The sequence below is a fragment of the Alligator mississippiensis genome, chromosome 1 (assembly GCF_030867095.1).
Source record: "Alligator mississippiensis isolate rAllMis1 chromosome 1, rAllMis1, whole genome shotgun sequence".
NCBI lineage: Eukaryota > Metazoa > Chordata > Crocodylia > Alligatoridae > Alligator > Alligator mississippiensis.
Window position 1 is genome coordinate 214967162 of NC_081824.1, and position 24758 is coordinate 214991919.

At 43.3% G+C, this 24758-nt stretch overlaps 2 protein-coding genes across 4 annotated transcripts in view; one reads left to right on the forward strand and one right to left on the reverse strand.

Moving 5' to 3' along the window:
- The window catches only part of LOC102575296 (N(4)-(Beta-N-acetylglucosaminyl)-L-asparaginase), a 43916-nt gene extending 36292 nt beyond the window's left edge, over nucleotides 1-7624 (reverse strand). For both annotated transcript variants that reach the window (XM_019500843.2, XM_059719931.1), the window contains exons 1-3: nucleotides 7416-7624; nucleotides 5481-5619; nucleotides 3567-3723 (exon numbers count right to left, since the gene is read on the reverse strand). In XM_019500843.2, the coding sequence (XP_019356388.1) occupies nucleotides 3567-3723; nucleotides 5481-5619; nucleotides 7416-7527 (408 nt within the window). In that variant the 5' untranslated portion in view covers nucleotides 7528-7624. The remainder of the gene's footprint in view (nucleotides 1-3566; nucleotides 3724-5480; nucleotides 5620-7415) is intronic.
- A 42-nt stretch (nucleotides 7625-7666) lies between these two features.
- Nucleotides 7667-24758, forward strand: part of ACTR2 (actin related protein 2) — a 32586-nt gene continuing 15494 nt past the window's right edge. Inside the window, exons 1-3 of one of the 2 annotated variants that reach the window (XM_019500825.2) lie at nucleotides 7667-7788; nucleotides 16396-16506; nucleotides 22292-22507. In XM_019500825.2, the coding sequence (XP_019356370.1) occupies nucleotides 7741-7788; nucleotides 16396-16506; nucleotides 22292-22507 (375 nt within the window). In that variant the 5' untranslated portion in view covers nucleotides 7667-7740. Of the gene's footprint in view, nucleotides 7789-9906; nucleotides 10003-16395; nucleotides 16507-22291; nucleotides 22508-24758 lie in introns of those variants that run through there. The other variant, XM_059719923.1, reaches the window with a different exon arrangement.

Consider the following 24758-nt stretch of genomic DNA (forward strand, 5'->3'; position numbering starts at 1 on the left):
TCTGGGTTCTATTCCTAGCTGCACTACGAACTTCCTCTAAAGTCACTTAAGACTACATTTCCAATAGTGCTACCTAATTTGGAGGAACCTAATTTTCAGCTGTCAAACTTTAGACATCTGGAGTGAGATTTTCAGAAGTTAGGTCCCAGTGACTTCAGTTAGGGTTGTGGTTGTTCAGCACCTCTCCAAATCAGATGTTAGGAAGCCTGATTCTCTACTGCTGTGAAGTGTGTATTTTACATCTATGCAAAGTGAGATTAAATGATACTCATGATGAGAGTAAAAAATTCTAATTTGGTAGCATTTTGTACTTGCTTTGCACATGTCTCAGTAAGTTCAATATAAGCAATTCAAATCCTGAAGGCATGAAGGCCTTTAATGAACCCTGTGCAGGTGGATCACTGTGTTCATGCCAAGTTAAGAGTAGGATTTAAGGGCAAAAACATGGCTACCAGAAAACAAAGCATCCAAAGAAAGAGGCCACTGTTGAAAAAAAATTGGCTTTAGCTTTTTTTGTGCCTTAGTTTTATCATCATATTACAGTGGCTGGAAAAATATTTCAGAGGGTGGTTGCTTTAACAAGTGGGTGGCCACTTGCACCCCAGCCCACACCACCAGTCAGACACAGTCACCACTTCTCCCTCCCTCCATATCCCCATGCCAACACTGCTGCTTCACCCCACTGCCTAGCTACCACTGGGACAAAGCCCCCTGCTGCTAAAGTGCCCTGTGACCAAAACATTGCAGAAGCTCCCTAGATCCAACACCAGATAAAATGGCTCTGCAGGCCAGATCCAGCCCAAGGGCCATAGGTTGCCAATCCCTGAATATGGTATTCAGCATTCATTACTGTTTGTATTGTCCTAAGTTGTATAAAGTCTGCAACCTGCAATACTGCTTGTAGGTGTTGTAAGATCCTGGGATGTAATATACAACACAGAAAAGCAGCAATGCTTACACTTTAAGTAGTGGTGCCCAACCTTCTGGCTGGACAAATAGTGCAGGGTCAGGGTCTGTGCACCTGATCTAGTGCAGGGTTGGTGTGTGGGTTTGGTCTACAGGTGCCAACTAATTACCAGCATAAGCCTACATGCCTGGATTTGGCCACACAGTGGCCTGACACCACATGATCAGTACAATCGCAGAACAACCTTGTGTGCTTGCCCAACTGGGCCAGCGTGATCTACCATGCAAGGCCACATTATCCAGCCCGCAAGGGTCCCCATGGGACCAAAAATTTGACATCAGCGGAGCAGCAATTAACACTGCCACCACTCCCACACTGCCAACTTTCCAGACCTGTGAGAAATCCTCTGGGCCAAATGAGGTGACTCCATGGATGGGATCTGGCCTTTGAGGCAGAGGTTGAGAGTCACTGCTTTAAGCAATTATCCAATACTTGAAAAAACAGATCAACTTTTAAAATCTTTCCTACTGTTTCAATTGAAACCAATAAAATAAAGTATTCTATAATCCCCAACACCGCAATATAAAAATAGAGAAAGATTGCCACAGTCCATGAAAAAAATGTTATACAACAATAAAAATTCCTTCAACATCTTAGTTAGGTGGTAAGGTCAGCTTGTTAAGAATCTTATGGTATGTGCACATTGCTCAAGGCAGTAAAACAGAAATACCTGAGCCACTCCTTTTCATGGAGGTGCAGTGTGGACACATACTTAAGGATGGATCTAAAACAGCGGTGCTCAAACTTTTCCCACCACAGCCAGATGGGTGGTGCTAAGTCCATCTGCAGGCAATATCAAGCATGCAGTACAGAAAGGCAGTGCCTGATCTGGCCATGTGGGAGGAGTGGCCCAGCCCTGATCTGACTGCAGGGAAAAGGGTACATGGCTGACCCTGATGTGGCTGCGTGGGAGGAATGGAGTGTGGCCCAGTCCTGATCCAGCTGGGGATGGGGGGGAAGGGGATGTGGTCCAGCACCAATCCAGCCATGTTGGGGGGAGAAGGGGGAGGAAAGGAACATGGCCCAGCCCCAACCCAACTGTGGGAATTTGGCAGAGAAGAAGGTTGGTAGTATTAATTGTCACTGTTCCCCCTGCCATCAAATTTCCCAACCAGGGCAGAGTCCTGCAGACTGGATGTCAAGGTTCCAGGGGCCACATTTGGCCCATGGACTGGGGGTTGAGCAGCTCTAATCTAAAAAGAAGGCTGCAATATCTAAGGAAAATTTTAGAGCATTTAAGCTTGTTTTGATGTATTTGAACAGCTTAATGTAACAGAGAAAGGAAAAGGCCACATAGGTCTAGAATTGTAATCAAAACTCTTCCTTTTTTTCTTAATGGCAATCAATACCTTACATTTGCAAAGAAAATAAATATTTTTCAACTATCATAAAGTGGCATTCCATAAACATTTTAATATAACAAATATTTGCAAAATACAATCAGATATGCCCATGAGTCTCTCAAAATATTCAACATCCTTCATAAAATATAAAAAAATCAGATCTCCATTATAACAAATTTTAGTTTTCAGTAGTTCTTATTTTCCTGAGATTTGGGAAACTAAGAATTTCATTTTTACATCAGGGCATCATACGGTGTTATTATGGCAGGTTGACCTGTTCCTTCAGTCCATGAAGATAATGTGTAGTAACATTTTCTAAACAATCCCAACTTGTTTTATTTACTATTTCACAGTCCAAATGCCACCCAGTGATTTGTCAGTGTTAGGGTTATTTTTGGACTATAAAATCTACTTTTAGTGAAGTCAACAATATTTAATGTTGCTCTTGGGAGCAGAATAATATAACACAGTAGAAATGGTAGTTCAATAATAAGGAAAGATGCATAATTAAAACTCAGGGCCCAAATTCTCTTCCTACCTCTGCCAAAAGCACAAACTGGCTTCAATTCTGTAGTAACTTCTACATACCTGAATACATTCAATAGTTAAGAGGGCATGGTGAGGTACAGGGGTAGAACTGGAAACAGTGTGGCTGCTTTGTACTGTGCTCCAGCAATCTTCAGCTGGCAGATAGTCTGCCAGTGACTGCTACCAATTTGAAGTTTAGACCTGCTCTAAAGCTCTTCTAAACTCAGCTGGGACTAACCAAACATTAATGGGTGTATAATCAGTTTTTCTGACATCTAAATGCTTGTCTCTGCTATTATGAACAGAGCTTAATGACAGCAGTTTTTGACCCTTGGTTCAAGGGTCTATACTGTCAAAGAATTGTTTAAGGGAAAGATTCAGTGAACCACAGCCTGCCCACTCTTTGCACCCTGTAGCCCAGAACAGATGTACTATAGTCAACTCAAAGTAGTACTAGGCCTGCATCAATAAGTACATCTGAGATGGCAAAATTACTGGCAAGCACCCAATATCACCTTCAGACAGCACGTGGTGCTTCACTGCACCTCTCCTTAGCCTCGTCTAAGAAATGATACAGACTTCCCTCCAAAATTTGTTCTCTCTTTTATGTGTATGGGTAATTCCTGCCCATATTAGCATGATCTCCATATGAATGCCCAGCAAGATAAACTACAGACATCTTCATATGAAAGTCCACTCACATCAGGTATACTGGTTGTAGACAGTACCTTATAAACTTCTGCACTCCGTTCAGTCATCATACTTTCATTGTCCTCTACCATGAAGCCCTGCTCTCTTGCAAAGGCCGCAGCACCATCTCCAACCAGGAAGCTGTGGGTATTTCTCTCCATGACTTTACGAGCTACAGCTAGTGGTGTTCCAACTCTTTTGCAAAAGGGAAGATTTACACTTTTATTGAATTTTTATGTACTGATTATTTTTTCTCAACTCAGTGTAACAACAAAAACAAGTGCCAAAAATACAGGAAGTTAAAACCAACAAGAAACCAATTAGATTCCAAGCACAGGGAGAGCATAATTTGTTAGTAAATATCTTTTTACTGGAACTTTTTTAAAACCTTAAAGCAGTCTGAACAGGATATACTCAACCTAGACAGTCCAAATTAGTGCTGTACTGTGTTTCCCCTAAATTTTCCTGTTTATAAGTTTTTCTTTGACAGACTTATCTGCTCTAGATCCTTTGACCATAAAAGAGCTGTCAGTTCCTTTCATATCATTTAGAGTTCAACTAAGCCACCTATTAGTAGGATTCCGCAAAAAATACATTGTTTCTTTAACAGGGCTCGTGGATTTTTATGCAGTTACTTGGTTAAAATTGAGGACCCATTATTCTCTACTGATGGTGTAGCAGTGGAAACACTACTAAGCATAGAGAAAGCTCAGACCCTTTTTATTCTGGGTTGTCTAAACCTATTCTGCATCTTTATCACTGTAGCAATTCCTGACACTCCTTACTACTTGAATCATTTTTAACAACAGAGCTGCACTCATTATAAGTTACACATCCCTATTTTCCTATTACAGATGTGTTCATTCTTTTTCTTCTCATATTTTAAATACACTTGTGAATGTGAAGTCAGGCTCCAGCTGAATTAAACTGGTAAAAAAAACCCAACTTTAAAATGTCATTCAGTTCAGAACACATTCCTTCCTGCATTATACCTGTCCTATAACGAAACATAAGAATCCCATAAGACCACTCAATAACCATCAGCAGTAGTTAGCACCAAATATAGCAATGGATTTTAATTGCTATGCTGTACTATACACCCGAGGTCCTCCTTAACAGACCTATTTCCATTACAGAACTTGCATCCTGTTGATGTCTAATCTTACTTGCTGTGTCAGATTAACAAAATTAATTGGTTACTGGTGTATTACATGCCAGGTTTCAACATTACCGTCTTTACACAAAAATGTTTTCAATTACTCTGTTATGAATTAGAGCATGGCTTTCTTCCTTAGTAGCCCAATTACTGGAAAAACTGTCATTTACGAAAGTCATGGGGGCAATGTTACTAAGATGGACAAAAGATCATTTGCATATTTAAAATGACCTAGTTAATATACAGCACTTGTATTAGTTAATGCATTAGTGTTTTACATTAAGCACATGAGGTTGGAAATCTAGCTTACCTCAGTTGGACCATACTTTGCCATTATAAAACAATCATTGAAAATTACTGGAAGCTTGCATGAAAATTAGTTGCAGGATATGACCCAATGGAAAATAAACGTGTGTAGCACTTTCATCCCCTTACCTCAAGCATTTTACAAATGTGGGATAAGTCTTTGTTTGTGGGATAAGTTTGTAGACAAAGAAATTGCCAGGTCAAATGACTCATCCAAGGTTGTGTATGTTAGTCAACTGCAGACCAGGCAATAGAGCCCAACTCTTGTGCCTATCAAACCAGTGTCCTATCTACAGGACCACAGTGTAAAACAAGTCAGATGATTTCAGTTTAGTTAATATTTCAGGCTTGATAGGAGGCTTCCACTGCAATTGCTTATTGTGCTTTATCCAGCAATGCAAATCCCTCACTTTTATGGACATGAAACCTTTCCACATACTTATAAAAATCTATGCATGTTGCCGCAGGTAGATTAAAGCACATTACGTACCCAGACAGAGCCGCTACTGCTCCAAAATGACAAGAATGCCCTTCCATTACAGCAGCATCACACTGGATTAATCCATCTTTGTTTGGGTAGCCTCCTCGTCCTACTACATAACTCCCTGTCTCCTCATCATTTTCAATAGCTGGAGATAAGTAAAGTTTAAAAATAGTTAAGCGTTAGACCCAAGTTTCCATTTTTTAAAAATCCGAGTGCTTCCCAAAATCCCATTAAGAAATTGAACAGTACAGAAGGGTCAAAACGAACACTATTTATGGGGGACTGACATACGCATATGAAAGAGTGACCTACATCCCCCAGGCTGTACCCCATGTCTACAGATAGGCACCCCACATCCTGTTACAATGGGGAAGCGGGCACCCCCACCCCATTATGCAGTGCCGTGCCTCACCGACAACTCCCTGTGGACTTTTTGGAGGCACTTTGTCACAACAGGGCTCTGGGCTGCTAGCTCCCCTGACACCACAGGTTGTGGGGGAAGGTTAAGCTGGACTGTATCATGTCCTTTGTCCCCCCTGGGGGTAGGTCAGGCAGTGGAAACTGGGGGAGGGGAAGCCCCAAGATCCCATCTGATATAACAGGGGCAGCAACGACCTAGTGGAAGTCTGGGGTAGCACCATACCTAGACTCATTGTGGCCCCGGGCAAACTCTTCATCAGCGATAACAACAACAACAACAGGAAAACGGGGAAAAATTACCATTTTGGGCCCCATATCTGTCCAAGCCCCGGGCAGCTGCCCAGTTCACCCATGCCTGTGTCTGGCCCTGGTCTGCGGGCTGCTTGTGAACCCTTCCCAAACCATGTGCAGCCCATGGACTGCCAGCTGGACAGCCCTGCCATAAACAAAGGAATTGTGCTCAAGTGCCTTTGGCTACATTGAAGTAAAAGACATTTGTTCTAACATTAGGTAGCACCAGCGATACAGGAATTATCCAAAAAGCCGAACAGCATTTCTGTAGCCTCATTTCAGTTGATGGGAAATTTGGATACACAAGCAAAGCAGTTGAAAAGCAAAGCAGTTCTGGGCCAAAAAGACAGGAAACTCGATAAGAGCTCTGTCTGTCTGTTTCTTTAAAGAAATAAACACCTGTTTACTCAGAAGGGGACAGAAACTGGCAAGGGAAGGGGACTGATGGGGGCTCCAGTCAGCCTGGAAAAGTAACAACTGCCCCAAAACAGTACAGGGTACTTGACCATGTATTTTTTTAACTCCATGAGGGCAGACACTTGAAGTCCTGCCACTTTTATACACAATGTGCCTTAAGTTTGTGTTGATGGATGCAAGGTCACGAGACAAACAAACTATGCTGGGATGCACGCAGAGCAGGGGCTCTCACCCTTCCCAGACTCAGGGCAACATTCAGAAAATGCCAGCTCTTCATTTTCACTCATGTTTCCACAGCCGCTGAGCTGAAGCCTTTGGAGAGCCCCCAGCAGGACACAACAGATTTAAAACCGCTGGCTTGAAAACTCAGGGTTTCTCTTAGGAATCAGGGGCAGATCCAAAGGGGGGGTGGGGGGGGGTGTATTAGTGCATCTGTGCCCCCCACTTTTGACCCCTGCTCCACTCCAAGCTTAAAACCATGCACTTAGCAGCAGCATTTCTAGCCAGGTAAAGCTGAGGGAGCCACTTGACTTCCCGGAGCCGCTCCCCTCCAAGCGCTTCACTCTCGGGTCGTTAACGTCTGTCCGCGCCCGTGGAGCGCTCCCACGTCCCGCCCGTGCGGCGCGCCCGGCCCCTCCCGCTGCGCCTGCGCCTCCTTCCTTCCCAGGAGCGGGCGGCGTCCAGTGGGGCTTTCCTCCGACCCCGCGCGGCCCATCCCCACAAGTCCAGCTCCCATTGCTTTTTAAAGGGGAAAAAACCAAACAACAACCAGGTGTTAACCCCTCAGCGCTGCTGCACGGGGTCTCCCCTCACCTGCCATGGCTTCCTGCACGCAGTCCGTGGCGTCCGCGCCTCGCAACAGCAACTCCCGCATCTTGCGCAGGGCGGGCAGTGAGAAGGCCCAAGTGCCCGCGGCCGCCGCCATGGCAACGCCTCGTGGAGTGGGGGGAGGGGGCGAACATGCCGACCGGCAAAAAAAAAAAAAAAAGGTGGGAGAGAGGGGGAAAACCGACGGGCAGAGCGCTGATTGGCTGGCGGCGGCCTGTCAGTCACGGCGCGCCAAGGGCGGAGCTAGAAGCGGTGGCTTCCGGTGTGTGCGAGGCCGGCGGTTGAGTGGGGCGATTGGCCGGGCGCGGACATGGACACGCTGGGCAGGAAGGTGGTGGTCTGTGACAACGGCACCGGGGTGAGTGGCGGGGCCCGGCCCGGCTCGGCTCTCGTGGTAGCGCGGCCTGCTTCCTGCCGGGGCTCCGGCTCCCGTCCCCGCCCAGGGCTACCCCACCCCCGCCGCTGTATCGCGGCGCCTTGAGGCCCCAGCCCCGCTGCCCCACCCCCGCTCCGTGGTTACCCCGCCGTGGCGGCACTGCTTCCCCCCCCCCGGGCTGTAACGCAAGGCGGGGCTCCTCGGGGCCGGGCAGGCGGGAGTGGGGCGGGGCGCACGGGCGTGGAGGGCGGTGTTCCTTCCCCGCCACTTCCGCGCCCGCCTGCGGCCGGCGGCGGGGACAAAGAGGGGGCGAGGGTCGGGCCTGCGAGCGGGGTCGTTGGGTGGTGGGAAAGGATCCGGCCGTTTTGGGATCCTGCGGCCTGATGGGTCCACAGAAGATGACTGTACTCAATTAAATGTACGTGAATACCCACACTTACAATTCGGAGGGGTCCACACATCCATTCTAAATTGTTATGGGGTCCGCAAATGAACAAAAGGTTGAAAACCACTGGTTTAGCACCTCTGCAGTTATTGGATGATGGTATTGTAGCCTTGCTAGGTCCCTTCTCCTTCTTGGGAACATTTAGAGAACTAAAGAAACTGACATTACCAAGGGAGGAAGAACTTTTGCATCAGGCAATTGGGGAAGTAATTTTTATTCAGACTTTCTTTTTTTTTTTTTTTAAAGTACTCCTTCCCCTTAAATATATAATGCTGAAAGCTAAGGAGCACATGAGACACAGTGCATCTTTGCTGCTGTTTCAACACTGCTATTTTAAGACTTGACAACTCTCAATAAATAGCCAAGTTCCCTAAGAAAGTGCTTAAGGAAAAGAAATAATTTTCTATTTAATAGTGATAGGGCATGGAATCTTTAGGTCATCTTTATTTATTATAAAGAAAAAAGTAGTTTGCTGTTTTAGAATAATTATTACTAATATTTTTTCTGAGCTATGTAAGGCAGTGATGCTCAGTCTTTTGGTCCAATGGATCAAATGAGTGGTGTAGGGCTTGGTCATGGTCCCCTGCACCAGGATTGGGCCCTACAGTACCTCTGCCCAGCCCACACACCTGGATTGGGTCATATACAGACTTGCATGGCCCCTGTGTCATCCCTGCCTGACCACATACATTAGGATTGGGCCCCACGCTGCTGTATATGCCTAAATCAGCATGCAGGGCTCCTCATGGAAAATTTGGCCACTACTTTGTTGCCACCAAATTTTTGGACCCACAGGGGGTCCTGCAGGCTGGCTAACATGGCACCAGGGTTTAAATGTGGCCCATAGGCCAGGGATTGAATGCTCCTGAAGCAAGCAACAGCACCATTATTAGAATTTTAAAATTGCCTAATGAACCCAAGGATTTGACCATATAAACAAGAACTATTTTCAAATTATAGTACAGGTTTCCCTCACCAACCACGGTTTGATTATCCATGCTTTAGAGAAGCTGGGGGATGCAGTTGGAAAATACCCCCCATGCCCCTGGCCCTGCTTGTGACTCTCACTCCCCCCCCAACCCTACACCCCCCCCCTCCCCCCCCCCGGCCAGCCTTGCTGGTGCTCCTCACCCCCCACCCACAGCCCCTGTTCCCCCAGCCCTGCCAGTTTTGCCAACCACAGAAACTTTCAGGAACCTAACCCCCATGGTTGGAGAGGGAAACCTGTATAGCTATAGATCATACTTTAAATTATAGTATTTTCAACTTAAGTTTTATATATACTTATTGCAGACCTTTTGTTCATCTAATGTTAAATGCAGCCTCAGTCAGATTGCAATCTTTTTTTTGTTTTTGTTTTACAAAGAGCATCATAAGTGTATTCTCATGACACGTGATATAGGAAGAACTTTGAGAAATTCCATAGAAGCATTTTAAAATCTAGAACATTTAAGCTGCATGTTCTGTGCTTTTCTAGGGCAAATGGCAAATTACTGTAGGCTTGGAATTTTGTCCTAATTATATTTAGAATTCTTTTGTCTGAGTTGCATAACAGTATTTTACCAGGGAGACATAAGATTGTTCAGTATGAAACTTGTCATTAAAACAGGTTTGTGAGCAGATGTAGATGGTGTTCTTATTTTTGTTTAAAAGGAATATCTTTAGCCTGCATGTTCTTACCACTTGATGACTCAGTAGGAAGTGAGAGAAGTCATTTCAACCACAATGCTATGAAGAGGAAACTATATATGGTAAAATAATCTCTTACACACGGTATCTTGCACAGATCAAGCAAACTAAGAAGCTGTTCTTAATACGCTCTCTTGGATTATAAGGTGCAACCTTTACAACTTGCAAAGATGTGGGGGGGATTTCAGTGTCAAGTTCTTCACTATGTAAAGACGGATGCAGTCACGTATTTAAATGTTAAGAATCTGTTGCACCATGCTGAATTCAGATGACTGGTACCTCAAGGAGTACATACATGATGATGTGGTGCATCAGGATTTGTGCCATTGTTAAGGTTTTATGAGAGAGTTCCAGTTTCACAAGAGTGGTGAATACTGGGTATTTAAGCATTAGTAAAATCAAAATTGATTATAATTCTTGATCAGGTTACCTTAAGGGGGGGAGGGGTGTGCCCTCTATTATATAACGTGATGCTCTTGGAGAGATAATAATCTTTGGGGAAACTAAGTGCCTGCCATCTTTTCTTGGGCATATTTGACTTTTTTTCCTCCTCCTTTGTAGTCTTTTTATCAAGAAATCTAAAATGCCCTGGGATCTGTCCTTTTGTCACGTTCTTGCTGTTTGCATTTTGTGCATCAGTTATTGGTTGCTGGTGTGACACAACTTCTCAGCTGGAAATCGCAAACATGTACCAGTCTGAACCACTTGAATCTTACTTGATGATACAAAGTGATAATGGAATTTATATTATTTCGTTTCAAGGGCAGCTGAAAAATGAGGCTGACTTTGGTCATTTATCCCATTCACTAAAGTTCCCTGCCCACTATGAACCTGGGGACAGGGAGCTTCCTAATCTGGGTAAGAGGAGACCAGAAGTTAAAGCATTCTCTCTTCTGTATACCCTTCTAGTTCCTGTGGCACCTGGTAAAAAATTATCAGTGGTAACTGTGGTAAAAATTATCAATGCTGTCAGCCAACACTAACTTAAAAAAAGAGGTGGAAGTAATCAGTTTCTGAACATTCTCATCTTCCCATTTTCTCAAAACGTTAACAGAACACTTAAGATCACTTCCCAGAACAGTGCCTAAAATGGTATATCTCAGTCCTACCATTACACCATCCTGTCTTTCAGAATATCTAAATCATTTTGATGTTCTCTTCTCTCTAACCACTGTATGCCACAGATCCAGGGAGTGAATCCAGAGGTCTCTGATTGCCTTTCTTTTGCTTACTCGACAGTAGCCATTCAGTTTGCTGGGAAGAGGCATGTCAGGTTGTTCTGTAGTGGCTGATATAGGAAAAAGCCAGCAGATATTGTAAAGGTTGTTCACACTGAAGTTTGAAAAGTGCAAACTAATATACAAGTTATTCTGGTGTATGTGGTTCATATTTAACTGTTGGCCTGTCGCTTCGGATTCAGCCGATTCAGGGGACAGTGATTTGAATCACTGCCCAAATCACCTGAATCAAATTGGCATCTGAATCAAACAGCTGCTGCCGCCGCTCCCCCCCCCCCTCCCCGGCTCTCCCAGCCCTGTCAATGGCTGCCCTGCCTGGCCCCAGCCTCCCAGCTCTTCAAAAAAAAAAAAAAAAAAGCCCAGGGCACTCACCAGCTGTTGCCAGGCAGGGGGTTGATCCCTGCTGCTCCCCACTGCCCGATGATGGGTGGGGGGCTCTGTCATGAGCCCCCATCCCCTACCCACTCTCCCAGCCCCAGCATCCTAGCTCATCCTGGCTCTTAAAAAGCCCCCACTCGCTGGCTGCTGCCAGGCAGGGGGGCAATCCCTGCTGCCCCGTACTGTGTGGGAGGCTCTGCCATGAGCCCCAGTCCCCTCCCATGGCTGCCATGCCCACCCCAGTGTCAGGTCATTAAAAAACAAACAAACAGGGGGGTGGTCCCCAATGCCCCACGCTGCGTGGGGGCTCTGCCACAAACCCCCAGAAGCCCCAATGGCCACTGCAATAGCTGATAAGTGCAGGACATTTTCTTTAAAGAACCAGGAGCTGGGGCCAGGTGGGGCAGCCTTGGGGGAGGTCAAAGGGGGGCTGGGGGAGCAGGCAGGGGATGGGTCCCCATGCCACCTCTCTCCGCTTATCGTCTAGCTCCCTGTGGCAGTGAGCGGGGACTGCCTAAATCTCCAAAGCTCTCTGAATCTTTTCTGAATCGATTCAGACCTTTTTTTTGGTCTCCTGATTCAATTAGGAGATTCAGCTGATGAATCAGGCCAAGTCTCCGAATCAAATTGGCACCTGAAGCTTCTCATGGCCATAAAAACTGTTACATTTTTCTGTTTATGTATTGGTATAAATGGAGCTGAACAACTGCAACTTAAAATTTGTTTTCTCTCTAGCTCAAATGAAGGAGGCTTAAAGTTATAGTGGTTTATCTTCGCTTATGCTGATATAAGAATGGACAGATATAAGTTAAATCAGAACAGCTGATGAACAGTCCAAAGTGTCAGTTAATCTCTCCCGTTTCAAGTGGTATTTGTCTACAGCCCTTTGAAATGTCATTAGATTCAAACGCTGGTTACTGCTGCATGTGATGGCCTAACTCCTCAACCAGTGCGCCAGAAAAGGGTATTTACCTTCTCAGTCCTCAAGGCATGTGAAACGCTGGCAGCTCAGATTGAGAGAGTCGCACTTAACACAAGCTGTAAAAACCATTCTGCTTTTTAAAGCATCCTGCGATAATGCATCTCAAGTTTCAGGTGTGCAGGTTATATTGTGAGGGAAGGAAAAAAGCAATAGACGCATCTGTGGATATAATGCTGCTGTTTTTGGTTTTGGCTGTATGCATCCAATTTCACAGATGTCCATGAGAAGCTATGAAATGTGTTGGGCAGTGAATGATACCTGCTCCTTCACGGAATTTCTCTCCAGCTGACTTAATTGCATTAAACCAGGAGAGTGGTACTTTTTAAACAGGGATAAAATATTTTATATGTTTACTTTTCTGGGGCATGCCAGCTGTATAAAAAGCTATGAACCCAGTGAACAAAGCTAGTGACAGTTCAGATTGGTGCAGGACCTTTAGAAGCATAGAGATAAGGGGAAAACATCATTTAAAAAAAATTAAGTTTTATGCTGCCCACGACATCATTGACACTAGACTCAGATGCTCCCTAAGGCTTTTTGCTTCATCTGTAACGGTAATGTTACCCCATTTTCATCAAGCCTACGCTGTTGCAAAACCTGGTATGTTGAGGCAGAATAATATTCTGTAACTTCACAAGTGCATAGGAAATGCGACAGTCCTGCTAATCTGTTGCTGTCTGTTGGATTGCAAGTTTTTTGGAGGGACTGTCTCTTTGGGGCATCCATAGGATCTTGGTCTATGATCAGGGGTCCTAAGCAATATAGTAATATTGTTTAACCAAAAGCAATATTGTGAGATTGCTGAGGTTTTGTGTATGGTACGAGTTTGGAGTAATAGACTTGTAAGGAGCTATTCCTCATTAATCAGTGCGCCCTGAGAGCACTTCAGGCTTTCTTAAATACCCTTTCTTAAGTGTAAAAACACACAAACAGATAGGTTTTGTGACTCTATCCAGTTCAGACCTAAAATAACTAGCGCCCCTTCCTTGCTGTCAGCAGGCACCACTTTCTTTTAGATGTAGATCAAATTTGAATAATTTCTAGATATTTGTGGTCTCAACACAAGCAGAAGGGATCACAAGAACTTGTCTTTCTAATTTATTTTATATTCCTGGAAAGCCTTCTCCTACTTGGAAATTAGTTTTGCCTTTTGCAGAGGAGACAAAAATATTAAGTAAAGCTCTTTCGTTCCTCAAACGTCAAAATGGGTCTATTGTTGGAGCTGACAAAATAAAAAAAAATAAGTGAAGCAAAAGAAAAGCGAGAGCAATCACAGGCAAAAAAAATACTTCCCCCTCTTGCTTTCCCATGGCAGGCCGTGGAATGAAAATTAGACTTGTTCACTAAAATGTTAGTGTTTACTTTGCCTAATAACCAACTCTGTGTGGACTTTGCTTGATGGGAGCTCTCCTGTGGACAGAGGCATGGGTATATCTTCAGTTTTTTAGTTGTAGTCCAGGGAATTTTAATTAAACTACCAGTTGGCTCTTTCCCATGACAAGTTTCATATCCTTTTTCTAAACAGAAATGCAGTAATGCATATACTACCATTTTTGATAGAGAGGTAGATTCCTCATTGTATTTTTAGAAAATCTCAGTTGATGTGAACTCCAGAGAAGCATGAATTAGTACACATGTGGAGCTATGGTAGTTATGGCCATCATCTTTATAGTCCAGTTCACAAATTGGGTAGAGAGAAACTTTGAGGGGGGAGGGAATGACAGGAGTGACATATGAAAACATGGGTATGCCATTACTAATCAATAAAGTAATTCATATTACCAGTAATAGGTTTACTGAGTTCAAGGACTTTGCAGAACTTGAGACTGCAAAGCAGATTGCATGTGTTTTGGGATTGGATGGGTTTGACATTATGCACTGATTTGCTTCTATGAACGATTTAAAAGAAATCAGTTATATGTATACTGTAATAGTTAGGGTTGCGCTGATAGAGATTTTTGGGGCCGATACTGATAGCCGATTTTTAAGGTGGCACTTCAGCTGATACCGATCCAATTTCTGATACCAGCCCAGCAGTTGGGAGAGCTGCATGCAGCTGGTAAGTCTGGTGTGGTGGAAGCGGAGTGGGAAGGGAAGGGGTGTGAGGGGTGCAGATCAAGGCCCCTGTGGTGAGGGAGGAGTGGGGTGGGGGCTGGGGCAAGTGCTGCCCAGCCAGGGTGCGGTGGGCACAGGACAGAACCATGGCTTGGCCATGGGGCTGGAGGGGTGGCTCCTGCTGCTGTGCGCCGCTGGTCCAGCACTTGCCCACTGGTCCGTTGGCTGCCACTGCTGCTCCCACTGCTGCTCATCCGGGAGGACATGGGGGGAGCCTGTGCCACCAGATCTGCATGGGGCAGGGTGGGAAGAGCCCTGTGCAGCCCTAGCCCACCCCACGTCACTTAGTGCTGATCCGGAGGCACGTGCCGCTCTCCTGGACAAGCTGCGGGAGCAGTGACAGGAGTCACCGGACAAGTAGGTGAATGCTGGATCAGAGGCTCCTGGATGAGTGGCGCGCAGCAGCGGGAGCTGGCCCTCCCCTCCCCACGCCCCCTGGACAAGCTGTTGGTCTGACACTTGCTCACTCTGCCCTGCCCCGACTGGGCAGTGCTTGCCCCAGCCCCACTCCTCTCTCACGGTGGGGGACATTGATCTGCCCCTCCACACCCCTTCCATCCCCTATCCCCTTCCACCACATCAGACTTACCAGCTGCATGCAGCTCTCCAAGCTGCCTACATGCTGCGCTGCAGCTGGGCACATGCACAGCCATTTATCAGCCACATCGGACGGGGGGGGGGGGTTGGGGTTTTTTCCCCCTGTTAGTGGGTCAACCCTGAAAGGTTATCCATTTGAGAATAATCAGTCTGTCTAAATGTAGAGTCGCATGGTGTGTGTCACAACCCAAGGGTGTGATTTTTGTTTTGTGTGCTTTGGCACCACTGAATTATTTTCCCGCCAATTTGTAGCTTTCTTTGCAGTGTGCATTTCTTCTTTGCAGCTAAGAAATGCACGTTGCAAGGAGTTCCCGCCATTTGTATTCTAATTTGAGCCCCGTTATTGGCTTGCGTTAAATTATTCACGCATGGCGGCTAGCAATTGGCTTGCTAGCCGTATAAAAGGCTTGAGTGGTTTCCGCCTAAGTTGGAGGACTCCACGAACACCAGGAGGAGGAGACTTCATGTCTTGTGAAGATCTCTAAGTGCTGCGGAGCCTATTGGACCCAGTGTATTTCAAGCAGGCAACAGGGGTCTGATCAGCCTCTAGCCTCTCCCCATCGCCGAGTGCAATCCTCGACGTATCCCTCTTCCCTGCGCGCAAAAAGGATCCACGGAGCCTCGACAACTCCATGGGAGTGATCCGAGTACTGTCGGAGTCCTCAAACGAGGATTTAAGCGGAGCTTTGCCTGGGAAACTGTCCAGCCTACACCGCGACTATCTTCGGTGTAAGTAAACAATCTTGAATCAACCATTACGCGTCCATGCCTAATTCCAGCGTGTCGTCTGCTTTCTCCGACCCAGCGTGCCCGGGCTGCTGGCCACAGGCCGCGCGGCGCGAAAAAGGGCCCGGATCACTCCCGGCCCGCACAGTGTGGAAGGGAACGTGAGTTGTATAATTGAGATCAGTGCGTCTACCAAGTGAAATCGGTGTTCTTTTCAGAATCTGCTTCAGAAACAGGGTTCTAAAAGGTACTTGTGTGTGTTGCTGTTCTAGGGGGAGTAATTTTCCTACTGACTCTCACTGGGACTTGTTCTCTTCAAATTTAGAATCTCTTCCTATGTGTAAGCTTATTTTTAATAACAAAGCAATGTACTGCATATGTGTATTATTCAAACTATGAAATTTCTTCCCTCTTTTCAGTTTGTGAAGTGTGGATATGCAGGCTCCAATTTTCCAGAACACATCTTTCCAGCTTTGGTTGGAAGACCAATAATAAGATCAACTGCCAAAGTGGGAAACATTGAAATCAAGGTAATATTTTTTTTCTACTATAGTGGGTAGAAACATTCAGAGTAGCCTTTCAGTTATGTAATGCATGAAAATGTTTTCCTTTGGTTTGCCATCCTCTGGCAGTCCTTCTGATTCACTGCTTTATTGAACTTTGAAACTTTTCTCTGTTGGGTCATTATGTGGTAGTCAAGAGGGTAGAGAGATACTACTGGGGTGGGGTGGGATTCTTGGGATTTGGGTGGGGTGCAGTTATGAACAGAAGGGGCCTCAAATCTTGTGAATAGATGTGGGAAAATCAGGCAAAAGCAGTTGTGTTGCCATTCAGCCTTAATTCAAGATTATGGGAGAACAGAAGCAATTTAATGTGAGGTGGAAGATGGCATGGCTCTGTAGTGTGTTAGCTGCTTTACAGTAGCTGCCTGTGTTCCTGCACTTATTGCTGTGGTGAATGAAAGTTATTCCTTGGCAGCTTGCCCTTCTTTCACTAATTTTTCATTTACCCGAGGGAGAGGCCCCTTGTGAGCTGCTCTTCAGTAAAGCCTTGCCTTTCTCAGTCTCCCAGTAACTTGTTTAGGACAATGCATAATGACTATAACTGTCAATGTCTTACTTCGTGAATAGTAAAAAAAAAAAAAAAAAAATACATAGCATAATACAAATTAGTTGTAAGCAAGACCACCTGATCCTGTGTGAGATGCCTAACCTTGCTTGTATTTATTTTTCCTTATGCTTTGATTAATGATAGTGAAGTTAGTGCTTTACAAGGCATAGGGAGACACATGGTCCCTACTCTGAGGAGCTTACAGTCTAAGAACTCAGGTGGTATTTTAGGTTTGGAAAATAAACCTACATATTGGCCCGGACTGGGAAGCTTTTCCCAGAGAACTTGGGAGCCTAAGTTTCTGCTTGGGATTACGAAGATAACACTTTGGCTGTAAGTACATATGGTGCAGATTTCTTGAGTCTGCAAGCAAACGTTCAGTTTATTTATTTTCAGTTTTGGTTTTCAATGAACTCTACCTAGCAATGCAGCAGCAGAGTGAAGTGAGCCATTCCGTGTCACTAATGAGAACTCAAACTGTATAGACAGCAGTGAAACTACCAGTTATATCTTAGTTTCCTGCTGCAGAGGGCAGCACTAGTTATTCTGTTGGGGGAAAGATCTTACAAAATGCAGGTAAGAAAGCTAGAGTAGCAAGAGATCCTTCATTTAAACTTCCCCAAACAGTCAGAAGCTGCAGAGCAAGAGATTTGTTCCTTTCACAGTAAGTAGGAGGATCTGGACAGAAAAAAGGGAAGTGCCCCCATCTTTCTAGCTGCTGTACTAGGGTTTGTTGAAGCCTCATATTTTTCAGACATCTGCTTGCAGGAACATGATGTGAAAATTTAAATTCCCCAAGCAGAGTTCAGCTACAGTCCTGGCAGAAATCTCATTGCCCTACAGAACAGCTGGATGTGGCAAGGCGCTGAACTTCCCAGCAAGGAATTTTGCCTGATACTCATCAGTGGATCTGCACCTTGCTTAGACCAAAAGCTTTAGGGTTCTGATGTATTTTTTGCAAGGGCTCACTTTGCCAGTGCAGCCATCTGGCTTTTGAACATGTCAAAATTTGACTTAGTGTTAACAAAGGTGCTAGGATCAGCTGAAGGAGGTGAGGGTTTTTTCTACACCTACCCACTGTATGCGAAGCTTGCCTTCCCAAACATGGAATCACTCTAATATGTTTTAATGGGGAGCAGGGCTTTGTGCCCTGATCTTTTTTCTTAAACAGTTTACAGCAATTGTTGCCATAAGATAAGGCTAAAAAAAAAAAAAACTTGAGGGGGAAGCCATGTGACACACACCTCTCATCTCCCTTTCTGACCGTATGGGGGATATTTTTGGTAAGAAGTTTGACTTGTAAAATTTTTACTATTGCTGTTTAAAAAAAAAAAAAAATTAAAAAAAGTTATACTAACACTCAAATGGATTAATTTAACTACAAACAGTAGAGCTCTTTATGAATGTTTAGAGTCCTGAGTATAGAAGGCTGATAAGATTTATTAATTTAACTTTTCAAAAATATTCTGAGCATATTTGGCTTTTGTGTGAGCCAGTTGCAAGAACTGAGTGAAATGGGCCCCAAAGAAGGGCTCTTTTAAAAAAACAAACAAACAAAAAACCAAACTCTCACAACCCCTCTTCCCACCCCCCCCAAAAAAAAAAAACATGTTTGACAGCATCTTCATCCTCCATTGGGGGGGGGGGAATGCTGTTTTCCATATTCACAGCCCCACAGTTCAGAGAAATGAGTACACAATGGTTCCGTTTTCCCTGGCACAATTTCCCCAAAATTCCAGCTTGGCTAAAGCAATGGAGTTTGGGTATAAACCATGCTTTTGGCACTTGTTTATTCATACAGCTTTTGAAGTATCTTCAGCAGTTTTTGAACCTGGTTTGCTGAAAATATTTGGCTCAGGAAGCCTGAACTATGCCAGGGCTTCAGCTGGATTTAAAAATCCATTTTGCTTGGGCCAGTGTTTAAAAAAAACAAACAAGAGAGAAATTTTGGGTAGACATTGCCAAACTGTTTGGTTCAGCTCTTCCATTTTTATTTCTAGTTTGTATACCATAGTTCTCAGTTCCTATCAAAGGAAACCCATCTCTGCACATTTTGATTAGGTGAGGAAAATGGTCATCTCACCTAATTTTTTTTCCCCCCTTCTGCTACTGGACATGGGTTTTCTGAGTGCTGCCTATACACAGTAATTGTCCTGATATGCTTACTTCTAAACAGAACAAGTAAATATACCTTACTGAAGCTGATAGTTTTCAGTAAGTGTACATGACCAAAAGGAGACACTTTTTTGGAGGGGAAAGAAATCCACAAGTTCAAGTAGCTTTTGTGTCATCTTTGTCTCTGCTTGTTCACAGAAATGCGTATCTCAGAGTACCACAATGGTTGGTAATTCTCCTAACCTTTTAGCACAACAGGCTAGTGCCTGCCAGAACTTTTCCAAGTCACTGTTACTACTTCACTTCATGATAATGTATTTCAGTTAGAAAAACCAAACCCCGAATATTTAACCAAATATGTTTGTTTGTGGATTCCATTTGTTCATAATTCAGTATGTCGAAGGAGCTACAGGTTTTTTTTTATCTTAATATTTGTATTGCTATTGTAAAATTCAATTCCCATGGAGTGAGATGATAAACATCTTGCACAAAAATAAAGGTTAATAAGGTTATTTAGCAGTCTGTTAGCAATTAGTTACCTTCTAATACGGCATGTAGTTTTGTCTGTTCCAGATATACCCTCCACCTTGGATGAAATTTCATTATAAAGGAAAATTGATATGTAAAGGATTCTGCTTCTCTGAAGAGATAGTCGCATACTGTGAATAAAAATGAGATATTGGTAACTAATGGAAACAAGTCTCTCCAAGTAGCCATTTCTGTCTGGGAAGAGCAGCAATATCACTGAGCATAAGCTCATCTCTAACTACACTAATTCAGAACACTTCTAGCTGTACATCTCTTTTCTGCTTTATTTCTGCTGCGTACTTTAAATAATTTGAGGATTTCATTTAGGCCTTTTCTGACTCTCTTGCTTCTACCTTCTTTCTTCACCTTTCTTGACCTGTTGAAGTAGAATAACAAAAAGATGGTAAGTGAGGTGCCCCCCGTGCTGTTTGTTTCCCATTTTTGCTTGATGGGACCTGGTAGCTGTTATGTTCTTTTGACGCTTTTTAATGTTTTGTCTTGTCCCACATTTTACATTTGAATACATACTTATTTTAAAATTTGTTCATTGCTTTTATTTAACAGCAACTTTTTCCATAAGATTATCTTACTGCTTCTGAATGTGACATGACCTCTAGTTACGTGTAGATGCAAGAATAACACTTTTCTAGGGTGAAAGTCAGCTTGGTGTTCTTAACACTTTAAACTGCTTTATCTAATACAACAAAATGAGGGTTGGAAACGATTCTCAAATTTCAGCTATCCAAACATTGGTCCCAGTACAAAGGGATGAAAAATATTATGTACCTTGACACTGATCCCTATTTAAGAGTTTAATGCTACTCTCCCTTCCCCCATGGGTTTGTGTGTGTGGGATGTTTTTTTTAGCATGCTCCTGAAGAGAATTGTTTTTCCTCCCTTTAATTTTGTTTAAGATGATTTGAGGGTTTTGTGTGACTTTCATCGTGCTTTAGAATTGCAGCTTTTCCTTTGGCCATGTCTATTCCTAGGTATACAAATCCAAAGCAAAACAAATTTCACTGAGGTCCTTTTAACTGGCAACTGTTAAATAAAATCAGAATTATGTGAACTCTGTGATAGTTGTATAGTAACTTGGTAATAGGTTTGGAAGGTTCATCTAGTCATGAACCTTCTAAAGCTTAGGAGGTTAGATTTCTGATTTCTTCCTATAGAAGTGCTAAATGTTCTAAAAATGATCTATAAAATCCAGAAAAGTTAGTAAGGGACTTGATGGGGGGCATGTGATATAAACCACATTATAAACTGCTTTCCTTACTTGCTACCAGTAACACCTTAGATTATTAAAGCTAGAAATGGTTTTACAATTCCAATTGGATTTTTCAACGTATATTTATCTTGCTTCTCTTGTCTTGGACAAAGAGATCAGCTGAGTCATGTTCATGCTGAGACTTAGGTTAGTCCCACAATGGTTGCAAGCTCTGTACCAGAGCAGCTCTTTGTTCAAAAGCAGCTGTTTTCCTTATTACATTGTAAATAGAATTCATAGGAAGAAATTCATAGAATGGAATGTAAATAGAATTCATAGAATTGTACTTGTATCGGTACTTATAGAAATGTGTTCTTAGAAAAGAGGATGAAATTTGAATTTTCTTTTTTTAAATAAGGTATTAGGCCAGGTCTTGAGACTTTTTCTGGAAGAGCGTAATAATCTATAGGGAAGAGCAACCAAAAGTAACCTTTTGTTGTTCAGCTTTCCTTTATACTTGTGGCAAATACATTTATTCTTGTACTGCTAACTTAGATGTGCTATATTTCGCATAACTAAGTTGCAAGTAAAGAATAAATATAAGGGCTATTTAATCAGTTTGGAAATTACTGTGCAAACTTTATGCCCACGTGTGATTCATAAGATAAGAAAGTATGTTACTGGGTTTTCTTGGTTTGGGTTCTTTAGTTTTTGGTGTGGAACAAATTGGATATAATTGGGTTATAATTATCTGTCTATCCTCTTAAAACCCAACTTGCACGGTCTAATCTAGACTACTGTTTCAACGTCTAGCGTGGAACTTCCAGTCCCTTATTTGCTTTTGCTACTGTTCTGTATGCTTATGCATCACTCATTATTCCTATTTTGGTAATGTGCACAGAAGATTGCAGCATGCATGGAAAATTACTCTGCCAACCCCACCTACTACCCGTATGTGCTATTTTACATCTCAGTCTTTTCAAATATGAATATTTGATAAAGGAATCCTGGAGATATCAGTGGTGAAGAGCCTATACATACTAAGGTCTATTTAGTGTTTCATTGTGACAAAATACGCAGGGTATATTGGCAGCTTCCTAAGGTAAGGTTTATTTAAACATGTAAAATTTTCCAAACATGGCTCAAAGTAAAAAGGCCTATTTAGTGTGGGTGTATGCCAGCTTGATATAATAAGAGAAGAATTTGTTCCAACTTGCATCTGATTGTGTGTACTTAGAATGTTTCATTCCTTGAAATTAGCTTGCATATACTTAACTGAAGAGTGCACAAAATATTCAAACTGCAAAAGAATAATTAAAAACTTAGACACATCTCTCAATATTGTGACTTTATAGGATCTTATGGTTGGTGATGAAGCAAGTGAATTGCGTTCCATGCTGGAAGTTAACTACCCAATGGAGAATGGCATAGTCCGGAACTGGGATGATATGAAACACCTCTGGGACTATACATTTGGACCAGAAAAACTTAACATTGACACAAAAAACTGTAAAATATTACTCACAGAACCACCGATGAATCCAACAAAAAACAGGGAGAAGATTGTAGAGGTATGATTTTTGACCAGAGTGGGGAATCTCTTTGTAGAGAGCAGCAGCTGATGATGATGACAGGTACTAAGGTATAGCTAACAGGTACAACTGTATTGAAACAACTTAAGAGCGATTCAGTCTCACAGTTTTCCCCTTAACTTCTAGCCAGAAAGTATCTTAACCCAGTTTACTAAACTTGATTTAACCAAAGTCAAACAGACTTCCTTAATTCTAAAGTTTAAGCTGGTTTTCATTCCATGTAAGGTTCTTCACTGAGAAACTACTGAGCTCTAGGCACTGAAAGTTTGGATATTCTTGTATGTTCATGCATATTTGTGCATAAAGTAGACTGATGCTTAATATATACATAAGGTCTTCCAAAAAAGCAGTTAATCTTCATTAACCTCCTTTCCTCAGTGCCATAATCCTGAAGTATTCTGAGCAGATCTAGTCTAGAAAAACGTTTAATAAATTCATGCTTGCCTTCAAGTGTGGGGGAGCAGTCATGCTGATTTTAATATATTGGATTGGTAAAGGAGACTTCCTCAACATCCTGGCAGCTCAGGTCTTAAATAAATTTAATTCCAGTTGTTTTTGGTAGGCCAGCAATGCTTACAGTGGAAAGAGTAAAATATTAATGCTGTAGATGGGGAAGTAAAGAAAGGTTTACTTGGCAGAATGCACAATGTTGACTCGGCTGCTTCCAACAATCACCTAACCTTTACTAGGTGCTTGGGATTATCCAGTGGGAAACCATTAAAAAAAAAAAAATGATTTTGCTTCTGGCCTTTGAATGCCACATTGCAGCCTGAAGTGGGAGAGATCGTTTAGGGTCTACTCATAATTTACACACCAGGGAATTAGACAATTATACACCCACATAAACTTGCGCGTAAAACATGACTGTGCATAATCACATAATTCTTGTGGTGTAGCTGGTAAGTGGGAAGAGAAGCTTCTGCGTGCAGAAGAGGGGAATTGGGTGTGCAGTTTGTGGGTGTGTGTAGGCCACCCTGCCACATGTCCTCCCCCACCCCAATGGTGGCAACAGCTGGTGGTAGACCCTCAGGGTGCACCTGGCGAGGGCAGGCAGAAGCCCTGGCAGCGTGTGGCTGCAGCTAAGTGCCTGGGGCTGCACATGGTTTCCACTTGCAGTGCTGAGAGCCCCATGTGCTACCACGGAGCCAGCCCAGTTTGGCCCAAAGGCCCTGCAAGCAGGCTGAACTGGGCTGGCTATGTGCCACCCCCAGGATTGGCTGGAGCCATGTGCTGCTTGGGACTCTGCCTGCTGCGGCAAGGTGGGGGGGCATTTTGGCAGGGGAGCTATACTGGGGTTGTGCATGGGGTGGGGTGTGTAGCAGGGGAAGTCCACACCCACCCACAAACTCCATATGCTCCCCAACAAACCTCATGCATTCCCGTATCCACAACCCCCCCCCACTCACCTTCACAAGCCCCTCCCCCCCACACACACACACATCTGACATCCATCCCCCAACTACACCCCACACTCCCCCCACACACAAGTACCTGCATATATTTCTAAAGAAAGTACAAATCGTGTTATATTTAGTTTAATATGTAAAAATAATAATAATAATGTAATTTTGTATAATTTTGAATTGTCTGCACAGAATTTTGAATTTTTCTGTGCATAATTTCCTGGGGTATAATAATCTGTTACAGGCTTATAAGTGCCTCCATGAAAAGCCTACATTATTTTGGTTCCTATTTTTAGTAATTTTGTCTTAAGCACAGTTCTTTGAAAGATGGTAATGTGAGAAAAATAGATAATTTTGGCAACAAAACTTGCTCTTAATAGAAGGAAAGCTGCTTCTGAATAGAATAATTTTGTTAATACTTATTAAATCTGTCAACATGTATTTGTCATGTAGTGAAATGACAATTATAGATGTCAGAGAATAAATATTTGCCTTTGCAAATTACTTTTTTCCAATTTTGGAGTTGCATTGCAAAGTGTAAAGGAAGCAACCTATATGCTTATTTTACTTGGTTACTGACAGTTTAAAATTTTGCATACCTTTTTTCTATTGCAGTTTTTCATTTATAAACTCAGTCTGCACTTAGGTTGCTTACAGGCCTCGACTGACCTAGGGTTACAACTGTTGGCAGGCACTTACTGCTTAAGTCAGGTTACTTATTTTTGCTTGCTTAATTTTTCCTTGCTTCCTTTTTGCGGTAAAATGCTATATATCTGCCTTTTTAGTTTAGGAAATTACTTTGCGTACACGCTAAATAACAGAAGCTA